This window comes from Ascaphus truei, chromosome 5 (genome assembly GCF_040206685.1).
Source record: "Ascaphus truei isolate aAscTru1 chromosome 5, aAscTru1.hap1, whole genome shotgun sequence".
NCBI lineage: Eukaryota > Metazoa > Chordata > Amphibia > Anura > Ascaphidae > Ascaphus > Ascaphus truei.
This window is the reverse complement of record NC_134487.1, coordinates 185,948,815-185,971,116: the sequence shown is the minus strand read 5'-3', so window position 1 is coordinate 185,971,116 and position 22,302 is coordinate 185,948,815. Positions and strand designations below refer to the sequence as shown.

The following is a 22,302-nucleotide window of genomic DNA, read 5'->3' as shown; positions in this document are numbered from 1 at the left end:
TGGGTAGCGGGGGTGGGTGAAGGGGGTATTTGGCCCTTGGTGGTTGTTTAGGGCTTGCGTTTGCGAGTGCACTTAACCCCTTCATGACCTTAGTGGTTAATACCGGTACTGTCATGAAGGGGTTAAGGCCTCCCGCTACCCACCCGCAAGCCCTAAACAAACCAACGTTGGGGCTAATACCCACTTCGGCCACCCCCGCTACCCACAATAAAAAAATTACACACACAACAGCCCCACATTAAATAAATAAATAAATATATAAATAAATATATATATAAATAAATATATATATATATATATATATATATATATATATATATATATATTACACCAACAACCCCTATACCCCCCGAACATACACATATATGCACATCAATGATACTATAGGCCGGCGGGGGCCCTCGGGTGTTACCCGCGGGCCTGCAGTACCAATTCTGTGCCCCCCCAAATTAATGACAAAACACATACATACTTATAAAGAAATAACGCCCCTAAACCCCCCTAACACATACAGTATAGTAATGGGCACAATTACTATTATCCACAAATGTATAATAGTGCATTTGCCCATTTAAAATACATAAAGAACAATAAATACAATAAATACATATTGCACTCACCCTTGTCCGGCTGCCACGATGAAGGTCATCCTCATCTTCCGATGCTGCAAAACATAAACAAGAATAAAAACAGCCAATGTAATGTCCCCTAACCCCTTAATCACCATAGCGGTTATTAGCCGCTACAGTCATTAAGGGGATAACCCACCCTCACCTACCACTCGGGTGGCCTACATACACTCCCCCACTACCCCCCCACCCCGTGAGGCCTAACCACCCTCACTGACCCAATACCCAGCCGGGAGGCCTACCCACATACCCTTGGGGCCAATACCCCTTCCCCCACCCCCAGTACCCACAATAAAAACAATACACAGACCCACAATAAACATCATTATATTTATTAAATACGTACCCCCCCATAAATACATGATTTATTATTTTACATACAGGGTTAATACCCCAGGCCCACGGGAGTCCCCGGTGGGCCTGAAGGGTCACCTCACAGACCTATAGTAGCCCAGCACCATGTTTCAAACAGGGTCTGGAGGCCTGCGGGTGGTCCCTGCCAGGTGCCATGGTCCACCAGGTGGTCTCCGCGGGTCACCGTGGGCCACAATGGGGTCCCCACGGGTAGGCCCGTGGCTGTCTGGGGGTCCCCAGGTCAGACCCACAGGCTGTCTGAGGGGCCTCGGGTGGTACCCACAGGGGTCTAGGGGCCCACGGGTGGTCCCTACGGGTCCGAGGTGCCCCCACAAATGTGGGGCCACCGGTTCTTCTCCGCAGGTGTCCCCCGTGGACCCGGCAGCCGATTACCCGTGAGAAGCCCAAGGATACCACAGGTGGTCTCCATAGGTCCCCCGCAGACCTGAGGAAACAACCCTGTATGTAAAAAAAATAAACATGTCCTATACATTAAATACATCAATTCCCCCCCCCCCTCACAACACATACAGTACAATAATGTGCAAAATAACTATTATCCAGATAGGGATAATAGATTATTTGCCCATTATTAAACACATTAAGTAGCATAATAAAATAAATAATGTTCTACTCACCTCATCAATAAGAAGCCCCCTCGCCAGCAAAATCCGTGTCCTCTGTTGCCAACAAAATACATAGCCAATACATTGCAATTACATTCTGATATAAAATAACCCCTTAATCACCTTATTGGATAATAACCGCAAAGGTAATTATGGGGTTAAGCCACCCTGGCCCGATTCCCACCCTGGCCCGATTCCCACCCTTCACCCATTCATTTGTACAGTGGCTTCATCATGCAACTATATATATATACACACATATATATATATATATATACACACATGATGAACCAATATACAAAGAAATATTTAAGGGTTATCAAAAACATGCTCTAATAAAAATACCACTTCTCCATATCAGCCACAGTAAAATAAAATCCTATTTCCTAAAAAAATCAAATCTCATCTTCCAATCAAAAGCATAAAATGCCAATCAAAACATTGAATTTACATTGTATACATGATGCATACAATCTATGCACCATGTACACATCTGCCAATCAATGTTAACAATAAAATATTCCAAAGATAATACCATTAAATCCATACAAGTATACTATTTAAACCAAGCAAGTCACCATAAATCAATTAGCATTCATTAATCAAATCCCAAAACAATTAAAATACCATCCATAACAATTACACAATTAACTATTTCAATCGTTAAACAGAACAAGTTACCATCAGACAAAATATAAGTACAAAAAAGAATACAATATACAAAAGCAAGCCTCACCATGACCCAAAGTACAGCATATAACACCAAAAATTACATCTATCTAATTCCAAAATACATTACACACACATTTATGCATAGCAGCATAGCCAAAAACATTTTAAAGACAGCAAAACAAGCATTTCCTACCAAACCATTTCTTACCCTGTATGTATATATTGATCTAGACATACATACATACATACATACAGTGGCAAGAAATTATCTTTAAAAAAAAAAAAATGACATGTACAAGTTAAAAATAAACCATTTCTTTTGTTAGGTGAGTTGCTCACAGTACACTATTATTAAAAATATATTCATGCTGCTTCGTTACCATAGCACATAGCGGCAAAGGTAAGGAATGATTGTTTATTGATATGGGTGTTTTATTCATAGTGTAGATGTGCAGAGGGTCTCCGGAGCTGAACTGCTTTGGTTTTAGGTCTGGGGACCCCCTGCTTCCCGAGATACAGGCCCCTTTATGGGGTGCCGGTATCCCTCTGCTTTGTTTACATTCCGCGGTCACGTGATCGGGACATTAAATGCAGAGGGATACCGGCACCTCATAACGGGGCCTGTATCTCGGGAAGCAGGGGGTCCCCGGACCTGAAACCAATGCGGTTCAGCTCCGGAGACCCCCTGCACATTTACACTATGAATAAAATTGTATTTAAAAGAATTTTTAATGTGCCGATGTTTGCGCCAAGAGAGCGGCGGATCTCTCTCTGCTGCAGACACATCTCGGCAGGGGACAGCTTCTCGGCAGCTTCTCGCCAGGCAGACTGTCTCGCCACCGGCTACTCGCCATGTTTGGCAATGTTGCTCTCGCTGTGATTCGCCAGGGATTCGGCCCTTCCTGCATACAGCGAGCGCAACACGCCAAAAACATCTCTGTTTAGGGTTAAGCTTAGACATGCCTGTGTTTTGCAGTTGAGAAAACAACAGGATATTATATCATATTTGCAGCCAGAAGTCAGCAATGCATTGCACAGCAAAGAGACATATGTAATAAATAGACAGTAAAAATGCCCCCACCCCCTGCCTTTTATTGGCAGGGGGAGTGCATAACTGTCATAGTTCTGGAAGGGTCAACAGAAAGATCTTCTGGAGAATATTATGTCATGCAAAACACTTCACATGTACTGTATGGATGTTGCCCTTGTTTGCACACACTTTGAACCAACAAGATTCCCAAGCTTTTTCCCTTATAGATAGGGTGACCAGATGTCCTGGTTATTAGGGCTCAGGCCCGACTTTTTGGGGTGCTGTCCCAGTTTTGAAGCCCGTTGGTAGCGCATGCGCGATCAGCACTTTCCAACTGCACATGCACGATCTGCACTTGCCGGCTTCTCGTGTACGATCGTCAAATGCGCACGAGCACCCGACAAGTGGCGATTGCGCATGCACGGTCAGCAAACACTCTTCGCGTACAAGCAGCTGGCGAGTGCCGATTGCGCATGCATGACATTTTTCCCGGTTTCAAAGACAAATCTTGTCACCCTCAGTGTCAGATTTCCCATTAGGCCCAGGCCTTGTGTGGCAAAATGTGCCGCCCCATATGCTTTTGCCGCACTCTCGGGCCTATTGGACCTAATGGATGCACGCAGGTGTTGGAAGCTTGGCATGAGGCAGAGTAAGGAAGAGGCCTGCAGCTGAGGGAGAGCCAGGGTCCGGCCACGAGAGGATCGGCAGCTAGGTCTGGCCAGAGGTCGGGCCCAACTTGCAGCACCAGCTGGCTGGGACCCCCACAGACACTGGGATTGGCCTGACCATCCACAAGGTAAGTCTGTTTCTTTTATATGTGTAGTCAGGTCCCCCTCTGGGCTTTCCCCTGCCCCCCTCTATCTTCCGATCATCGTGGGAGGGGTGCGGGTGCGTCTGGCGGATTCAGTGAGGTGGAGGAGGCGATCGCGTTGCTGGCGGCTCCCTTTGCAGGGCGCCACCATCTTGTGCTGAGTTGTGCATGCACAGTCCGGTAGCAGCCATTTTAGCTCGCGCATGCGCAGGAGAAGGTTGTGAGTGTGGCGGCCATCTTGCTACACCCTTGCGCATGCGCAGAAGATTCCCCGCGATGGCCATTATACCCCGGAGCCAGCATGGGAACTACAGCTCTCAGCAGCCTCAGGGGCTGTTTATCACATGGCACGAATCAGCCAATAGGGCTGTAGGATTCCCCCTGCAGGAGATAGATACATTTGGAGCGCCAGGGACAACGCCAGTCAGAGATGGGACACAGATAGGGGAGGTTGTATGTGTGCAGGGGTCTGTGACCCCTGTACTAGGCCAGACATTTCCCTAGGCCCCAGCTAGGCCCCTATTCCCCTGTAAGCTTGTGGCTGCTACAGGGACAGGCTTTAGACAGGGACACTGCCCCATTAGCAGACCAGGTTCAGAGACACAGCTGCGACGCTGCGTAGCACTGGTGGCCTGTGGTTTGGGTCCAGACCACCACTGCAAGGTACAGAGACTATCTTCACGGTGGGACCCTCCAGCGGGATACCACCCCACACGGAGGCGGACTCATTGCTGGATCAGCGGATCCACTCTGTCTTCCTGTCGGCGCGCCCAGGTGTGGACACACCCGGCAGGTCCCTCACCACAACACGTGCACCAACCAACAACTCAAATTAGTGGGCAGCGCTGTCTCACACATTGGGGTTGGGTGTGGGACTCTTGGGACACGGTGTTGGGAACACGGTGGTGGGTTACGGCCGTGCGAGGCTTGGGGAGTAGTTGTACCATATTAGTGATCAGTAGAACCGTTCATATATCTGTTGCCAATAAAGGTTATTGTTATTTTACCTTGTGTGTGATTATTGTCATTGGGTCCTGTGAGGGAATCCTCCCACTAAGCTGGGAGATTATGGCTATGCGACTGCTTGGTGTGGTGCTTGTTACCTGCGTGATACAGGTTAGATGAGTTTCCGCGATGGTGTGGGTAGACTCTTAGAGATCCCTCTGGTTCTTTCCTTCTCGGTTTCAGCGCCACCAGGCATAGGGGGCTCCAGCAAGGCTGAAGGCGGTCCCCACTATGACAATCCTTACTCTCAGTTACCTCCCTCCTTACAGACTTCAGCGAAGCCAGAAGTACAAATGAGGATGTTCTTTATTACAGCAGCCACTGCTGATGATATTGCAGCGTATGCTCCAGTTGGTAAGGTAGATCCCTGGCTTCTGGATGGTTCTGGCCTGCGGGTAATGGTGAGGCCTAGCTGGATTAGGTTCAGCGCATGAGGGGCTGAGCCCATGTCTCACTCCCGGCCGGGAGGAGACATTTCCAACACATCCTACCCCATGCAGGGGCAAGCTCGAACAACCTCAAGGTCTCACCCCTAAGGGGCTGAACTTCAATTTATAATTTAGGCACTTCCTTCCAGCAGCTCAAAGAGGGAGGGCCCAGTATCTGTACCACCATTGGCTGTCACAGATCCCTGTGTCAACTCCACTCCTGTCAACTCCACTCCTGTCACTCAGGAATTCAGCACGAGGAAGGGGAAACCCCATAGGATAGCCTGTCTACATCATATTGGAACTTTCGTGACAGGGGAAGGTAGAGCGATAGCTGGACCAGTCACCGCTATATATGTATTGGGGGTAGGGGTATTTTATATGTATTGGGGATCTGGGGGTATTTTTTTATATGTGGTGGGGGTGTATTTTTAATATGTATTGGGTGTGGGGTTGTATTTCTATTATGTATTGGGGTGTGGGGGTGGGTGTATTTTTATTATGTATTGGGGTGGGTATATTTTTATTATGTATTGTGAGGTCGGGTGGGTGTATTTTTATTATGTATAGGGGGCGGGCTTATATGTATTTAGGGGGGTAGGGTTTTTTGGTAAGTATTTTGTAGGGGGGGTGGAGTGAGAGTGGGGTAATTGACAGAAGGTGGGGGCGAGTAAGAGGAGAGAGGGGTGAGTGAGTGAGGAAAAGAAGGAGTAAGAGTGAGACGCAGGGGAGAGAAAAATATGCGAGAGGGAGAGTGAGAGGGTGTGAGTGAGGAAGAGATAGTGTGACGGAGGGGAGAGAAACACATGGGAAGAGGGTGTGAAATAGAGGGGGCTTGTGAAGTATGAAATGGGGGGGAGAGGCCTGCAATACCGCTGAGGAGGGGGGCGGACATAACTCTAGGCCTGGGCCCCGGGAAATCTGACTACGGCCCTGCCACCCTGAATGTGACTTTGTCCAGGATACTTGCCATGATTCTACTGAGTCGTGACTGGACGGAAGCTTTGGAAGTGTATATGTGAAGTGTTTAAGATTTTAGAAGTACTTATTTGGAATTAGGAGATTTTTTTTTTTTTAAAGGGCATTACTCAGAAGTCACTCAGGCTAGAATTAAACATAAGTGAATGTGAATTATATTCAGGGACACAGCAGAAAAATGATACGTTTTAAAACGTTCAGTTAAAAATCAGGAAATCTCCCCTATAAATATGGAGAGTTAGTCTGTATTGTGCTATATTAATACATTATATTATTATACTTGACCAACTGGATATCTTTTAGTTACACAGAGAGCAATAGAGCCACCTAGTGTTTCCCTGCAAAGTAAAAGGTAATTTGAGCAATTCTGTGTATACACCAGTGTGTCTGTGTTTAGACTATTGGGATAATGAAACTGTGATAGTGCCTGTGACGGAAAGGGACCCAAGGACCAGTAAAATAAAGGTTAAGCCTGGTGCCTGTCCCCCTTCGGCCCTTCCCTGGGGCTAATCCGGCCATCAGACCCTGGAGCTACCTGTTGTTTTTAAAAAAAATAAAATAATTTTGTTATCTTCAATTTTTGTTAAGATTTTACAAGGAAAAAACACCATGTTCAAAAAAATAACATGGGGGGCGGGGGGGGGGGGAGGGGGACAAAAGGGTACAAAAGAGAAAGGAGAGAAGATGTGGTGGGGTGCCATTATTACACAAGGTATTATACATTTCATAAATGGTAACAAACTCACTTTTTACAGTATATCAAGCAGTACAGTCTATGGGGGCTATGCACTAAGCAGCGCGTTTTTGCACCTGATTGGGAATTTTTGACTCGCCCGATACAAAGAGAAACCAAACACGGGATTCACTAACAAGTGAAGTGCATTTTGGTCCGGGCGGGAAAATGTGCCCGATCGCACAAGCTTCTTTCCCTCCCCTCCCCCCCTTCTATCGTGCTTAAAGTTCTACAGCGCGAAAGCTGATAGAAAAAAAAGCAGCCTGTAAGAACTGCATGGAGACGCTGAGTCTCCATGCACTGCTCTTACAGGCGATCGTGAAGTATCAATATACATTATAATAGCGTACATGTGTAGGGGGTCTCCTGAGCTGAACCACATTGGTTTCAGCCTCGGGGACCCACTACTTCATGAGATACAGGCCCCGTTATGGGGTGCCGGTATCCCCTGTGCTTTAAAGCTCCCGCGTCACGTGACTGGGGGATTTATTATCCCACAACATTAGAACATGGTGGGACATAGGGTCATTAGAGAATTATTTAAAAGTTAAACGAATACCAAGAGGCTTACGGATTCAAAAAACACCAACGTTTGGGTTTCAGGAATTAGATTTTGAAAATCAATGGAAAAGAATCTTCAATGAATGCTCATTCAAATTAATAGATCTGATCATCCAATCTAAAAATAAAGAAAAATTAAAAACGGAACAGGAAATAAAACAATAACAAACAAAAATGCAACCATACATATCAATGGAAGGATTTGATGACTTAGATGAGGGTTTGTCCATTAACATCATCAAAATGGAGAAATAATGCTTAAAAAGCAAGTGAAGTTTGAAAGAGACTAAATAGATGTAACGTTGTTTCTGGACCCCACTGGACTCACCCAATCTCACATTGGCCCCTGTGGTCTAACCGGTCCCCATTACATGGATGTGTCTGGTGGTGCACCTGTTGGCTACAGGACTCCTGAGTCTCCCGCATGATGTTGGTGGGGATATCAGCAAGACAGGCAGCTGAGGTAGTGTGCTTGAGTCCTACCTACATCCAGTGTAGCGCCTCCACCTCATCAGGATCTCTGCATCCGCAGGGAGATGGGTCTGATGAGGACCTCCTCTGTGGTGCCTCCTTCTGTGTAGTAACTTCACACATACACAGCAAGGGTTTGTTGAACTCGGGCATCTTTATTGTCATCTTTGGCTAGACTGCCCCTCACAGCGGTCGTGCTCAGCCACTCATTCCTTTGCTGCACTCCATCTGGAAGGTTCCTCCTTCTCCTAATGGAGTTGCTTTCCACCTCTCCCCTCAGGGAGATTCACCAGCTTGTCTCTCTTGAGCGGCACAGACTCATAGCTATTGCATCAGCCCCTGCAACAATGTTGCAGACCTCCACATGACGCTCCTGAACAGAGTCAGAACACCAACAGACTGAACACTAACTTTAGGCAGTGCTATGTTTTATATAGGCTCTAGAAATGACTCACCCCTGTGTCACATCTGTGTCACTAATAGTGGACACAAAGCATGTTGTCACTTCCTTTGCTAGATATGACACTTCACCAGGGTGTGAGGGCAAACTTCCATGATTGTTACTGGCAACCCTGCATACTTACCAGGATTACTGCCAGCATGAAAGAGATATGTACACCAATTTACACATGGCTACATAGACTACGAGAAAAAACAAATATATACAGTCATGTGAAAAAGAAAGTACACCCTCTTTGAATTCCATGGTTTTACATATCAGGACATAATAACAATCATCTGTTCCTTAGCAGGTCTAAAAAATTAGGTAAATACAACCTCAGATGAACAACAGATGACATATTACACTGTGTCATGATTTATTTAACAAAAATAAAGCCAAAATGGAGAAGCCATATGTGAAAAACTAAGTACACCCTTACTGCTTCCATAGGAATTAAGATGCTAAGTAGCAGACAGGTGCTGCCAGGGCCGCCAACAGAAATCATGGAGCCTTGCACAAATTAAAGGAGCCCCCCTGTCCCCATAGTGCACCTACCACGGAAAAAAAAATTTTTAGTGCACAACTTTTACGGAACTTTTTTCTTGTTAATAAAAAAACATTACAATGCAATCTGTTTATTTTAATATTTTCAACAAAAGATAAAGATACCCAATGCTACAGCCAATGTGACTAAAGACCTGGGGGGGATTCAGTATGGGACTGGGGTGTTCCCTACCTGTCTTTTGGGTTAGGGGGGATTCTGAGGTCTCCTGTGTGAAGCTTGAGAGTCAGATCTGGAAGAAAGCAGTATAGGTTATTTTGGTGTAGGTATAGGGCAGTTAAGACAGAGAGAGTGTGGGGGAAAGAGAGAGAGACAGAGAGAGAGTGGGTGTGGGGGTGGGTGACTGACTTGTGGGTGGGTGACTGACTCGTGGGTTTGGGTGACTGACACGTGGGTGGGTGACTGACACTTGGGTGGGTGACTGACTGACACTTGGGTGGGTGACTGACTGACACTTGGGTGGGTGACTGGGTGACACTTGGGTAGGTGACAGGGTGACACTCGCGTGGGTGACTGGGTGACACGGGTGGGTGACTGGGTGACACTTGGGTGTAACGTTCGGCCTGCCCACAAGCCAGACGAGACCCCGGGACTGAGGTGGAAAGGAGTAATACCACACACCTAGCAGTAAACGGGGGCACGGCCGGAGTGTGGAAGTAGCGTAGGTGGTCCAGGTAACAAAAATAGTAAAGGTACCGTACTTGACAACTCCAGCGTAGAAAGGTAACGTCCGTAAGCCAATGGTCGTGGGATGGAGAGAGCAGCGTAGTAGAGTGTCCGTAAGCCTGGGTCGTGGAGTGGAGAGAGCAGCGTAGTAGAGTGTCCGTAAGCCTGGGTCGTGGAGTGGAGAGAGCAGCGTAGTAGAGTGTCCGTAAGCCGTGTCCAGGGGATATAGAAGTCTACAAGGTAAAGAGTCCAATGCCCAGTCCAAGGGGTTCCAGAGAGCAGCGTAATGAAGTCCAAAGCCAAAGGTCAAGATCCAGGGAGGTCAGCAGAATATCCAGGGACAGAAACAGGAACTGAAAGACAAAAGGGGCCAGGCAACAGCAGACAGCACCAAGGTACAGAAGCTATGCAGAGCAAGGTGGTAATGGTGAGGGGAGACTAAATAGTGGGCTGGGACCAATCAGAGGAAGGGGAGGAATGGAGGAGCGGCCCGAATGAGGACCTGATAGGGGAGAAGGTCCTGGGAGGCGGGCCTGATGGAGCAGGGGCAGGGAAGCGTGTGATGCGCGTGCAGCACCTGAGGAGGTGGAGTCAGGCCCACGGCGCCAGTAAATGGAAGCCTGGGTCTGCGCGCGCCCGTAAGGGTGACGCACGCGACCCGGAAGTGTGGGAGCAGCCGTGGGGGTACCGCGAAGAGTGAGGCACGCCGCCGGGGAGCCTGGGCGGCACGGAGAGAAGGTAAGCAGGCGCTGGAAGCGGGTGTACCCGCAGCGCGAATCCTTACAGTGGGTTGGTGTCTGTATTCATTCACAGACACACACACACTCAAACATACACACACACACACACACTCCCTCTCTCTCTGACTCTCTCTCTCTCCGACTCTCTCTCTCTCTCTCCAACTCTCTCTCTCTCTGACTCTCTCTCTCTCCCGACTCTCTCTCTCTCCGACTCTCTCTCTCCGACTCTTACTCTCTCCGACTGACTCTCTCTCTCCGACTCTGACTCTCTCTCTCAGACTCTGACTCTCTGTCAGGAATCCACTCCTGGCTTTTCTCATAGCCTTGCAGGGTGCTGTTGTTCTCACTAATTCCCTCTTTGCAATCAACAGCAGCTGTGTGGGCTATCACTGCAACCTAGCCTTATACTCAGTCATTGGAGAAGTGCCCTCACACCCTCCTGCGGGGATTGGCCCGCTGGACTTTAAATACTGTATTTCCACAATCCCTCTCTGCCGAGCATAATCCTTTTTGGATGTTCACTGTGTTTGCCACAGCTACCTGTTTGGCAGTCTTGTTGCTGTTTCCATGTTCCTAGTTCATGTTTCTAGTTCATGTTCCTAGTTCCTGGTTCCTGTCCTGGTTCCTGTGCTGAAGCGTTGGTTTCCCAATATATCCTTCAGTCCCATGTTCCCAATGGCCTGCTGCCTTTCCCATAGCAGAGGCCTGCCTTCCGAGTCCTGAGGTCTGCTGCTCTCTCTTCTCGCAGAGGGCCGTTCTGGACTCCTGCGCTGAAGCATTGGTTTTCCAGTGCTGCTTGGCGGTGTGCCCACTCCGGTCAGCCTTCTCCTTCCTGAGACTGGCGCCATGGGCCGTGGACGCCACTCGCGCAAACCCCGTTCCTGACCTGTAGCAATTACGGTGAAGCAGGAAGACCTGCTTGATTTTCTGTTGCCGACTCCCTGCTTGGACTACGTTGGGTTGGATATATTTTTTCTATTTAGTATTTTACTGGCTTATATTGCTAATACCATTTACGGAATACCTTTTTATATATTATAAACACCAGTACAATCTTTTGCTTATAATGGAGACAGAGGATGCTGCAGAGGACACTTTACAGGACTCTAATAATACAGACTTTGTGTTCAATTACTTTGATCAGAGCGTAAAAACAAAGAAAGCACAGAGAGTGTTTGATGACAATGCAGAGGTAGAATGTGAAGATCTTTCAGACTTGCATGATTATTTCTTGAAATTGGAAAAATTACTAATTGTTGATACAAGACTATGGTGGGACATAATCTCCCTTGAAAACTATGCAAGAGTTAAACGAATCCCGAGGGGGTTAAGGATAAAGAAATCCCCCACTTTTGGTTTCTCCAGTCAGGAGTTTGAAACCGACTGGAAAAACATTCTAAATGAATGCTCATTTAAACTCATTGACCTTATTCTAACACTCAAAAATAAGGAGAAATCAGGGATACGAAAGGAGATCAAAAGCTTGCAAATTAAATTGTCCAAATTTTCTAAAATGGAAGGTTTTAAAGAAAGTGATAAAAAACTGGCTCTGTCTATCAAAGAGGTTGAAAAGGAAATTATGGGAAAGAAAGAGATTAAGGGCCTCATGCAGTAAGCGTTGATAAGGGAAATATGGCCATGTTATAGCCAAAATTGGGTTTGAGATTCAGTAAGCGCCGATAAGTGCTTCATATCGCCAGGTTTCGGAGCCGATAATTTGGTTATGGCCAGTCGCCTGCCGATAAGCCTGTTTTCGACACTGATCGCCACTTTTTTAAATCGGCTGGATTCAACAAAAAAAAACAGCTTATCGGGGCTGATCGGCACTACGAAATTGAGATGTTATGGCCGATTTCTCCCGCCAACTAAAGTTGGCATTTTGGACGGGAGAACGATCGCTAAGGCTGCCGGAACGGCACTTAGAAAAAAAAAATCTTCTGTACATCAATGGAAGTCAATGGAGCGGGGACGTATAACAGTATAGTACTGTTTACGTTTCATTGCTCACAATACAAGGGGGATTTGCATTACAGTGTGGGGGCATTCCCTGCATTGTGTCACAGCTGACGTGTCTTATTTGCATAACATTCGACTTTTACATGTTTTCAGCATTTGCGGGTCACATTACTCATCATGTGATGATGTGGCAAGGGAAAATACTATACTACACTCTTAAAGGAGAACCTCACATCATATCACACATTTTACTCAACTCAGCGACAATTATTTACATGATGTCACACATGTCACACATGTCACACATACACAGTATATTCATCTTCCTTTACATTACACAATGCTTGTAATGTGACACGCATCTTTAAACGTTCATGTACATCTGTATTCTCATGTTTACATATACTTTTGGGTCCTCCCTATTTTCATGACGTCACTTATTGGACGCTCAATCACATTGCATGTTTACATTGTAACCGTTGCATTACAAGCACTTCAACCTAACTTATACACACATGTACAGTAATTCATCATTGGGACACCTTGTAAACTCATTCTATACCAACTATCCTCCTTACACAAATGCATGCATATGCACACGACTATTCATTGTTGCCAACATGTCACAATAACATGGATAATTACACATGTTACACAAAACTTTTCCCACGTCAATCTCAGCCTTTTTGTCTCATTACATGACTGACTCTTGCGTTCACAAGTGTTACATGCATTGCACATGCAACTATTTATTTGCAAGCAATCTTTGTACAAAGCTTCACGTCACATCATTGCCAAATATCATCATTCCCTGCAGAATACACACAACAAATACTTAGAACAACAAGTGCACACAGCTTGCCACAGAAGTACTTTATTATGGTAATGTAACACCTTGCATTTTACTATGTCACCTGACATCATCACATACCTATTTAAAGGACGCACATTACCTGCTCATTCACAGCTACTCATTTCAAAATGTTGCGAATGTTTAGGAGACGCAGGAACATTCTTTTCTATGACATGCTTGATGATCAAGAGAATCATATAGGGCAAGGTAGGGACACACCGAGGGACAGTGACAGTGACGCGGATACGACAGGGACAGGGAGAGGGACAGGCCGAGGGACAGGTAGAGGGACAGGAGATCAGAGGAGAAGACAGAGGAGACAACTTGTGCCTCGTCCGCGTCTGTACAGGGAGAGAACCCTGTTAGATGGGATGAGTGAGGAGGAGATTGTAAGTCGCTATCGTTTGAGTTCAGCAGCAATCTTAGCTCTTTATGAGGAGATAAGGGGGGATTTAGATTTTTTCACAGCCAGAGGTCGTGCAGTCCCTGGGCTTGTTAAAATGCTGTGCTCATTACATTATCTTGCTTCCGCGTCATACCAGACAACTGTGGGCATAGTGGGCGGGGTCTCGCAATCTACATTCTCGCGGGCCTTGACCCAGTTTCTCTATGCACTCAATAGACGCGCTAGGAATTATATTCATTTTCCTACAGAGGCGACAGAGTGGCTGGAAGTCAGGACTGGCTTTTATAATATAGCAGGGATACCATGTGTGCTGGGTGCAATCGATTGCACACATGTTGCTTTGATTGCACCTAGTCAGAGTGAGCATGTGTACCGCAATCGGAAGCACTACCATTCACTCAATGTACAGGTGGTATGTGATGCCACGATGAGGATAATGCATGTGGTACCCAAGTTCCCTGGTTCCAGTCACGATTCCTCTATCCTGAGGAACTCTTCAGTCTTCCATGCGTTCGAAGAGGGACATTTTGAACCTGGTTGGCTGCTGGGTGAGTACATATTTACATGTTCTAACACAAAACACATGTTGATTTAGGAATGTTGGCATTGTACAATTTGATCACTAATGTCAGCTTATGTGTGCTCCATTCATTATAGGTGACTCAGGATACGGAATTAGGCCGTGGCTCTTGACTCCGGTGCTAAACCCTCAAACTGAAGCAGAGGACAGGTACAATGCAGCCCATATATCTACAAGATCTGTTATAGAGAGGACATTTGGCCTACTCAAGACCAGGTTTAGGTGTCTGGACAGAACTGGTGGGGCTCTTCTATACAAGCCTCAAAAAGTGTCTGATATTATCCTTGCCTGTTGCATTTTGCACAATGTTGCACTCAGGCACAATGTACAGTCAGACCTAGCTGAGGCTTTGGTAGACGAGCATCCCACCCATGTAGCTGCTGAAAATGAACAAACAGCCAGTGGTGGCCAGACACGACAGAATCTCATCAATTCATTTTTTTCTTGTAAGTACAAACTCATATGTTCCTAGTACTACTTTTATAGTTTAATTATGTTATATTAACAATAATGTTTCTTTATATAACCTTCTGTTAGGACACAGATGAATATGGGTTGCACACCTTTCTTTTCTCTGCTGTGTGCACAAAGGGATGTGGCACCGGTATGTTATTGTTGCACAGGTTATATAATCCCTCTTCAATTGTACTTTAGTTGTGTGTATGTGAATACAACTTGGGTAACAAAGCAATAATATTTTAGCATTGTGTTATTCCTTATGCTAAGACAAAACACATATTATGCCCATAATCATTCATGCTTCTAGTATGCTTACATACAATGTTATTGGTGCAGTGTAACATGTACATCCATATGATGTGTACACCAGGCTGATTTACATTTTGAATGTCATGAAATATACATGGTGTTGTACATTTAACACCAAATACACACTTTGCTGTGTTGTTTACGGTACTGAAGATGGCATGTCAATGTTTGCAATTTATATATTGTTCCTTTGCATTATAGGTATATCTCCAGTATGACTGATCATGGTATGTATATTTGCTGACATCTCTCATAAGATGTGGCTACCTCAATCTTCCTATAATTATTGGAACTAAAAACCCAACATATTGGTTTAAACACAAATGTTACATATATGTACTTTCTGTATCATGTATATGCATTTAGCTACTCTTGAGCTTTCATGTGCATTGTATTACAAAATGATTACTCACATTTCATCACATTTTATGTATGTTTCCTTATAATTTCCATTAATGTAATATAGAGGTGGTTGGAGAAAAGGGGATAACTGTACTTATTTGTTTACTTACGGGAGCACATTCATCACTAGCATAGACACACTTTTTAAGACAACTGTTTGTGTCTCTATCAATTGGTGTAGGATCCATGTATAACACCGACAAATGATAACACCAGCTTTATTATGGTAGCTTATATCATCATATTGACTATACTATGTATTTCTAAACGATTAATAAACACAGTAAACTATAGTTAGTTAGGTTAATGAAATATACACAGAAACGTACTTCATAACATGATGGTGATGTCATATTCAGAACATCATGCATTGGAGGGGACCATAACATCTGGCCAGTAACATTATTTGCTACAGTCCCAAACCATTTTATCTACATACCCATGTAACAAGAGATTTTAAAAATAAATGGCTACTTGGTTGTAAGTGTCCTTTACATTGGGAGAAGGAGTGGCTCACTGAGTAAAGACACACACTGGCACTGATAGTTTGAAGCAGGGGAGTCTGGTTCAATTCCCGGTGTGGGCTCCTTGTGACCTTGGCCAAGTCACTTTATCTCCCTGTGCCTCATGCGGCAAAAAAACATTTGTACGTTCCACGGGCCAGGGACCTCAGGCTGAAACATGTGTCTGTAAATCGCTGCGTACAACTAGCAGCCCTATACATGAACATGCTCATATTATTATTATTATTGTTACATAGTTTCGACAGTCATACGTTCCATTACATATTAGAATACACAAATGTGTTAGCAGAGTGGGAATGGTTGTTATATATAAAACACACCATGTCATAAAATGTTAGTAGTCATTAAAGAACACTCAATAAAAATTCATGAGGCACTCTTTTGCAACATCATTATGTTAATTAAGTGCTTATGCAATATAGGCATAAGGGTATCACATTTTTAATTGTTTGTTAATAAGCGCTGCAAGCAATATAAAATTAGTTCCATATGTAGTATAGTAGTCGGTGGCTCCTCCTCACAATCATCTCATATAAAGGTAGACTCTTCTGAAATCATACATTGATCCGATTGTATCTTCCCCGACATCTCTGAAATACAGCAAACACATGATGGTCAAAGATGGCACCTTACTAGATATGCATCCGTGACAACGCGTTACGCAGCTCTATATGATTGTGTAGATACACACGTCACTCACTTATATGTTAGAAGTAAAACTGTTCATCAGTATGTAATGTTTCTTTAAATTTGTAGCAGGCATAACTATGTATAAGAAGTGAACGTTGCCTGTATACTGAAAGATGTGCGCGCACATCTTTGTGTGCGCACGCACTTCACGCTTGGCTCCACTAACTGTTAGCGCATGCGCAAAACAAAGCGTACGTTGTGCGCTCAATACATGTTGAAAATACCAGTAAACATAACATCTTTATTTCAAATACAATGAAGACGAAACTACATTCGTTCTAAACGAGTACATCTGTATTCTTTTTAAACAGACGTGTTTGAACAGAAAGCACGGCCGATAACACAATGCGCAAATGCAATACGTGTGACGTCATGTTAAGCCAGCGTGAAACGCACGCTAACACTCCTCCCACTCAATTAACATTCGGCTAACGCCCAGGGTACGCCTACAAACACTGAGCCGCACGCATCACACACTGCAGTTACCGTTACTATAACAAAACATGACAGCCAATAGGCTTTGAGGCGCGCACGTCGCTTGGGGGCGGGACTTACATCACTAATCCTTTTTAAGGACGCCTTGGCCCATGACAAGGGTCCCACGTCATACGTGGTGGACCCGGTTTTCAATGTTGTAGATGTTGCATGATAACAAAACAGGTATGTGTTAGAGTAATGGTAAAATGTTGCTAATATGTTTAAAGGGATAGGAAAGTACGTATATTTATTCCGTCAGCAATGTGTACTACTCTTTCAGGTCCTACTATATTGTATTAGGAAACAATTTGTTTGTGATCGCTACATGTTATGCAGTCTGCAATGTTACGCTGTATCCACGCATTGAAAGTGAAAATGGTGGTTACAAAAAAAAAAAAAATTTAAACGCAGAGTCAACGCATAACGATTGTTATATTTACCATTCTTCTAGAATTAACTCTTCGCCTGGCTGCAACTGGTCGCTCCAGAAATGCAAGCCATTTTCATCCACGCTTAACCCAACCGCTGAATCCAGTATGGCACATATCTCCTCCAGGATGCGCTCATAGGAATCGCCACTGCTTTCTTCAAATAATTGGTCGGGAGGTAGGTTCATTTCTTCCGGTTCCCATTCCAATGCAATTTCAGCTGAAAGGCTTGGTACATAATCATAGTACTTTTGTTCTTGTACAATGTGGGTTTCAGGAATGGAGGCTGCAGATATTGCAGCACGTATCGATTCAAACGGATCAGTAGTAGCGGATACATTGCTATTGCCATTAGGAATAAATATGCCTTTCACGACAATATAAGTGCCGTCTTTCAGGATAAATTGTTTTTCCGGGGCAATCTTCCAGAAACCATAGGTGTGTTGTAGCTTATCCTGGTCACGTTCAAAAAAGTCATTACTTGATAAAGTGAATCTTATTGAGGAATTAAAATTCCGTGCATGCTTACGGTCTTGGTAATAAGGATATTTTGCTCGAATGAAATCATCGATTTGGCGTGTGCTTGCTTTCTGTCCGCGACTGTTCAAGATGGCTTCACAGATCATGTACTTATACCCTAAAAGGGGATTAATATTGTTAACGAATTCATCAGCCATGTCTGAGTAGCACAAAAGCTGTGTGCAGGTCTGTGTTATTTGCTCATCAAAATGAATGTGCTGAATGGCTAACAAACTCCTGTTTTTCCTTGTCAAGGTCAACAAAAGTAACTACTTTGACTCCTTATTTCAAACGCCAATTGGATTTGTTTGTCTAATTGGGTTAACAGTTGTGGTTCGTGATATGGGACTGTGGGAGAAACATTTCTCCTTCTTTTATCTCGTTTGTGAAAAACATCCCTAGACTGTGAATGCGTTCACATAGTGTTTTTTTGAAAACTAACAAAGACCAGTGTGTGAAAATATTTCTTAGCCAGGCATATCAGTAAAAACACACCTGCAAAAAGAAATGTTTTTTCCCCGCTTACATTTCTGTGTGTATGTGAAAGTCTGGTTAACTCCCTGTCTGCATGAGTTTAAATACGTGTGTATATATATATATATATATATATATATATATATATATATATATATATAAATATATCTCTTATAAAAATATATATATATTTATATATAATATTTTTTTTTTTTTTATATTGCAGGAGTACACACAACATTGATGGCATTAAGTATACCTTGTATGAAACCTATTTAAATGGTGAGAAACATGATTGAATGAAGTAATAAACATTTGTTTAAGCACAATACTGTTAGAGTCTCATACTTAGGATATTTCTCAAACATTAGGCCTGTATTATTAAAATAGTGTGCTTTCACAAGGAAGCATGAAGTGTATTAGTTTGTGTATACCAGTTTATATAGTACTATATATATATATATATATATATATATATATATATATATATATATATATATATATATATATATATACACACATATATACATATATATATACACATATATACATATATATATACACATATATACATATATATATACACATATATACATATATATATACACATATATACATATATATATACACATATATACATATATATATACACATATATACATATATATATATACACATATATACATATATATATACACATATATACATATATATATATATACACACTCACACACTCACACTCACACTCACTCAGTGTGTGTGTGTGTGTGTGTGTGTGTGTGTGTGTGTATATATATTATTATACATTCTGAGATGTTATAGAAACGAACACACAACTGATTAAAGGACAAAATTACAATGGCCAAGCAAGGCAAAGGTAAGTAATAATTTACACATAATCCTGCTGTACACGTACAAGAAAGATGTTTGCACTTACTTAGGTGTTTTAATAATTGCATGTGACTAATATGCATATGCAATTCTTACATCAATTAACACACCCAAATGCAATGTTTTGCTGCAAAGTCAATGGCAGCTTCTCTAAACTTAGCAACTGGCTCCTGGTGGACCATTACTGAACAGACGATTACAACATAAATATTTATAACACAATTAATTATGAGTGTTAACATTTCCAAAACTTCACGTGTACAAGAACATAGTTGAAAGTTTGGAAACAACACAGTCTTCAGCATACATACAATAGTAATTAGATAATCTGAAGTCAACAAAACAAGGCCAAAGACATATTTTCTGAATTATAACATTTATTTTTTTTGTTCCTTTTGCGAGCGAGTAACAGGCCTGCTTGTTGTCTCTTGAATTTTCCTTTTTCTTTTGCCACCAACTTTAGGCACAACAGAGCCACTTTGAGTGGCCTCTGGCACTTCACGGGCAGGGCTTGTGGCCAGTGACTGTTCACCTACGGGGCTTGTGGCCAGTGACTCACCTACAGGGCTTGTGGCCAGTGACTCACCTACAGGGCTTTTGGGCAGTGATTCACCTACAGGGCTTTTGGGCAGCGATTCACCTACAGGGCTTTTGGGCAGCGATTCACCTACAGGGCTTTTGGGCAGCGACTCACCTACAGGGCTTTTGGGCAGCGATTCACCTACAGGGCTTTTGGGCAGCGACTCACCTACAGGGCTTTTGGGTAGTGACTGTTCACGGACAGGGCTTGTGCCCAGTGACACATGTGAGCAAGTTGGTAGACACTGCACAAGTGATGGTTGGTCTGTTTCATGTGTGTCTTGTTTTGTTTTTGTCGCCTCCTTTGTAGGTGTCTGCTGCTGAATTTGTACAGATGGCAGCGGTAGGATGTCATCAGGAACCTGCACAGCAATGTCTGCTACTTGACCGGTAACATTTGGGCCTGGTGAATGAATATCAGATGAATGTGGTGAAAACTGACCTGCATGAACAGATCCTGGCTGGGAGGTGTTGAATTGTGGTACATTAGTCATTCTCCAGTAATTAGCTTGTGTTTGCTGAACAACTAATGCTTCGAATGAGGTGTTGATTTTTTGCAACTGTTTAGGCACTTCAATGAAGACTCTGTGGAGATGTGCCAATTGTGATACTGTTTCTTCCTGCAGTCCAATCATCCTTTCCAGCACTGTCATCATGTCTGAATGGCGACGATTTTCTGCGTCCACTATTTTTCCCTCTGAAGCTACAATTGCATCGTATGTGGAAGTTGATGGACGATTTGGCGGTACAACAGTTTCTATTGGCACCTCTTCATGGTCACATGATTGTATTTCAGTCTCTTCTGTGGCGTCATCCTCATCATACTCATCATCCTCATCACCATGATGTTCTAAAAAGAAATGTACACATTATTAAATGGCATGTTAATGTATGCTGTGTTACTATGTAATTGTACTGTGTCCTAAGTAACACCTAACATGTTAGCATACGTTTTATAACCTCATTAAAAACTACCTTGACTTACGAATAATGTTTGGACTCAGTATGAAATATGAATGAATGAAAAGTTGCTCTAAACTCAGAAGTCCTACATGATAATTAACATCACTAACACAATACATGTTGCCTTACACTTCATTTTCACTGACACTAAGTAATCCTATTTAAAGAAGATGTGCAAAACAAATAATGCACATGACAACATAACATATAGAAGAGCACATATTATATGGCCAGCAAATGATACACTCACCTTCTAGTAGTGTTGAGCTGGCTGACCCAGGTGAAGACACTTGTTCCATCTCAGGTGACACATGTCCTCCAGGGGCAACTATATATAACAATAACATAAGTTTTACATTTACATGTGTAAATATTGAACAAACACTTATTGTATGTTCTGTATTTATGATTAACTAACAACATCAGTTCCTTAACCGAAAATGTGTGTGTGAAAGTGAACATAAATAGTTGTAATAACAATGTACATGCCTGTGTACTTAGAAGTTTTGAGTTCCCTAACATACAACATACTATGTTTCTGCAGTAATGCGTGAGGATAAATAGATTAAATGAGTACATAAAAATCATATGTTGTGTAGTGATATCAGTATCATAATGTACATAACTATCATGAGATGACCATTCACAATGGTTATCATGAAGGTGGTCATATTGCAAAAAGTGTTATTTTTGGTAGAGGATATGTGTGGTACATTAATCGAAGATGTGGCACACCTGAATGTGGCTGTGACTCAACAAGACAACACATGCAGTGTGTGATAATGTGTCTTTCATAGTAGTTCAACTATAGATATGAGTGAACTAATGTGTGACGTACGCTTTGATAAGTAATGAGTTGTTGGGGCATTTAGTAGCTAGAGTTAAGCTTTCCAATGAGTGTGATTAACTTCAGTTGTGCTATTCAGGTTGTAAGAAAGGTATTCCCTTCCCCAAAAAGCCTAATCAGCCACACCTTTCAATGACTTGAAACAGGTGCAAATGGTGTGAACTAAGTTGACCGTGAAATGAGGCTGTAATTAGTGTGTGTGCTGAACCCCACCCCCTCTGTTGAAGTGTATGCTGT

The 22,302-nt window shown here is 43.3% G+C and overlaps 1 protein-coding gene across 1 annotated transcript; it reads right to left on the bottom strand.

Moving 5' to 3' along the window:
• Positions 1-19,963: 19,963 nt before the first annotated feature.
• LOC142494518 (uncharacterized) lies at positions 19,964-22,070 on the bottom strand. The gene is made up of 2 exons (XM_075598993.1): positions 21,469-22,070; positions 19,964-21,105 (listed from the first exon to the last, which is right to left on the bottom strand). Exons 1-2 carry the CDS (start codon positions 21,563-21,565, stop codon positions 20,054-20,056), a joined length of 1,149 nt encoding a protein of 382 aa, XP_075455108.1. The 5' UTR covers positions 21,566-22,070; the 3' UTR covers positions 19,964-20,053.
• Positions 22,071-22,302: the final 232 nt, after the last annotated feature.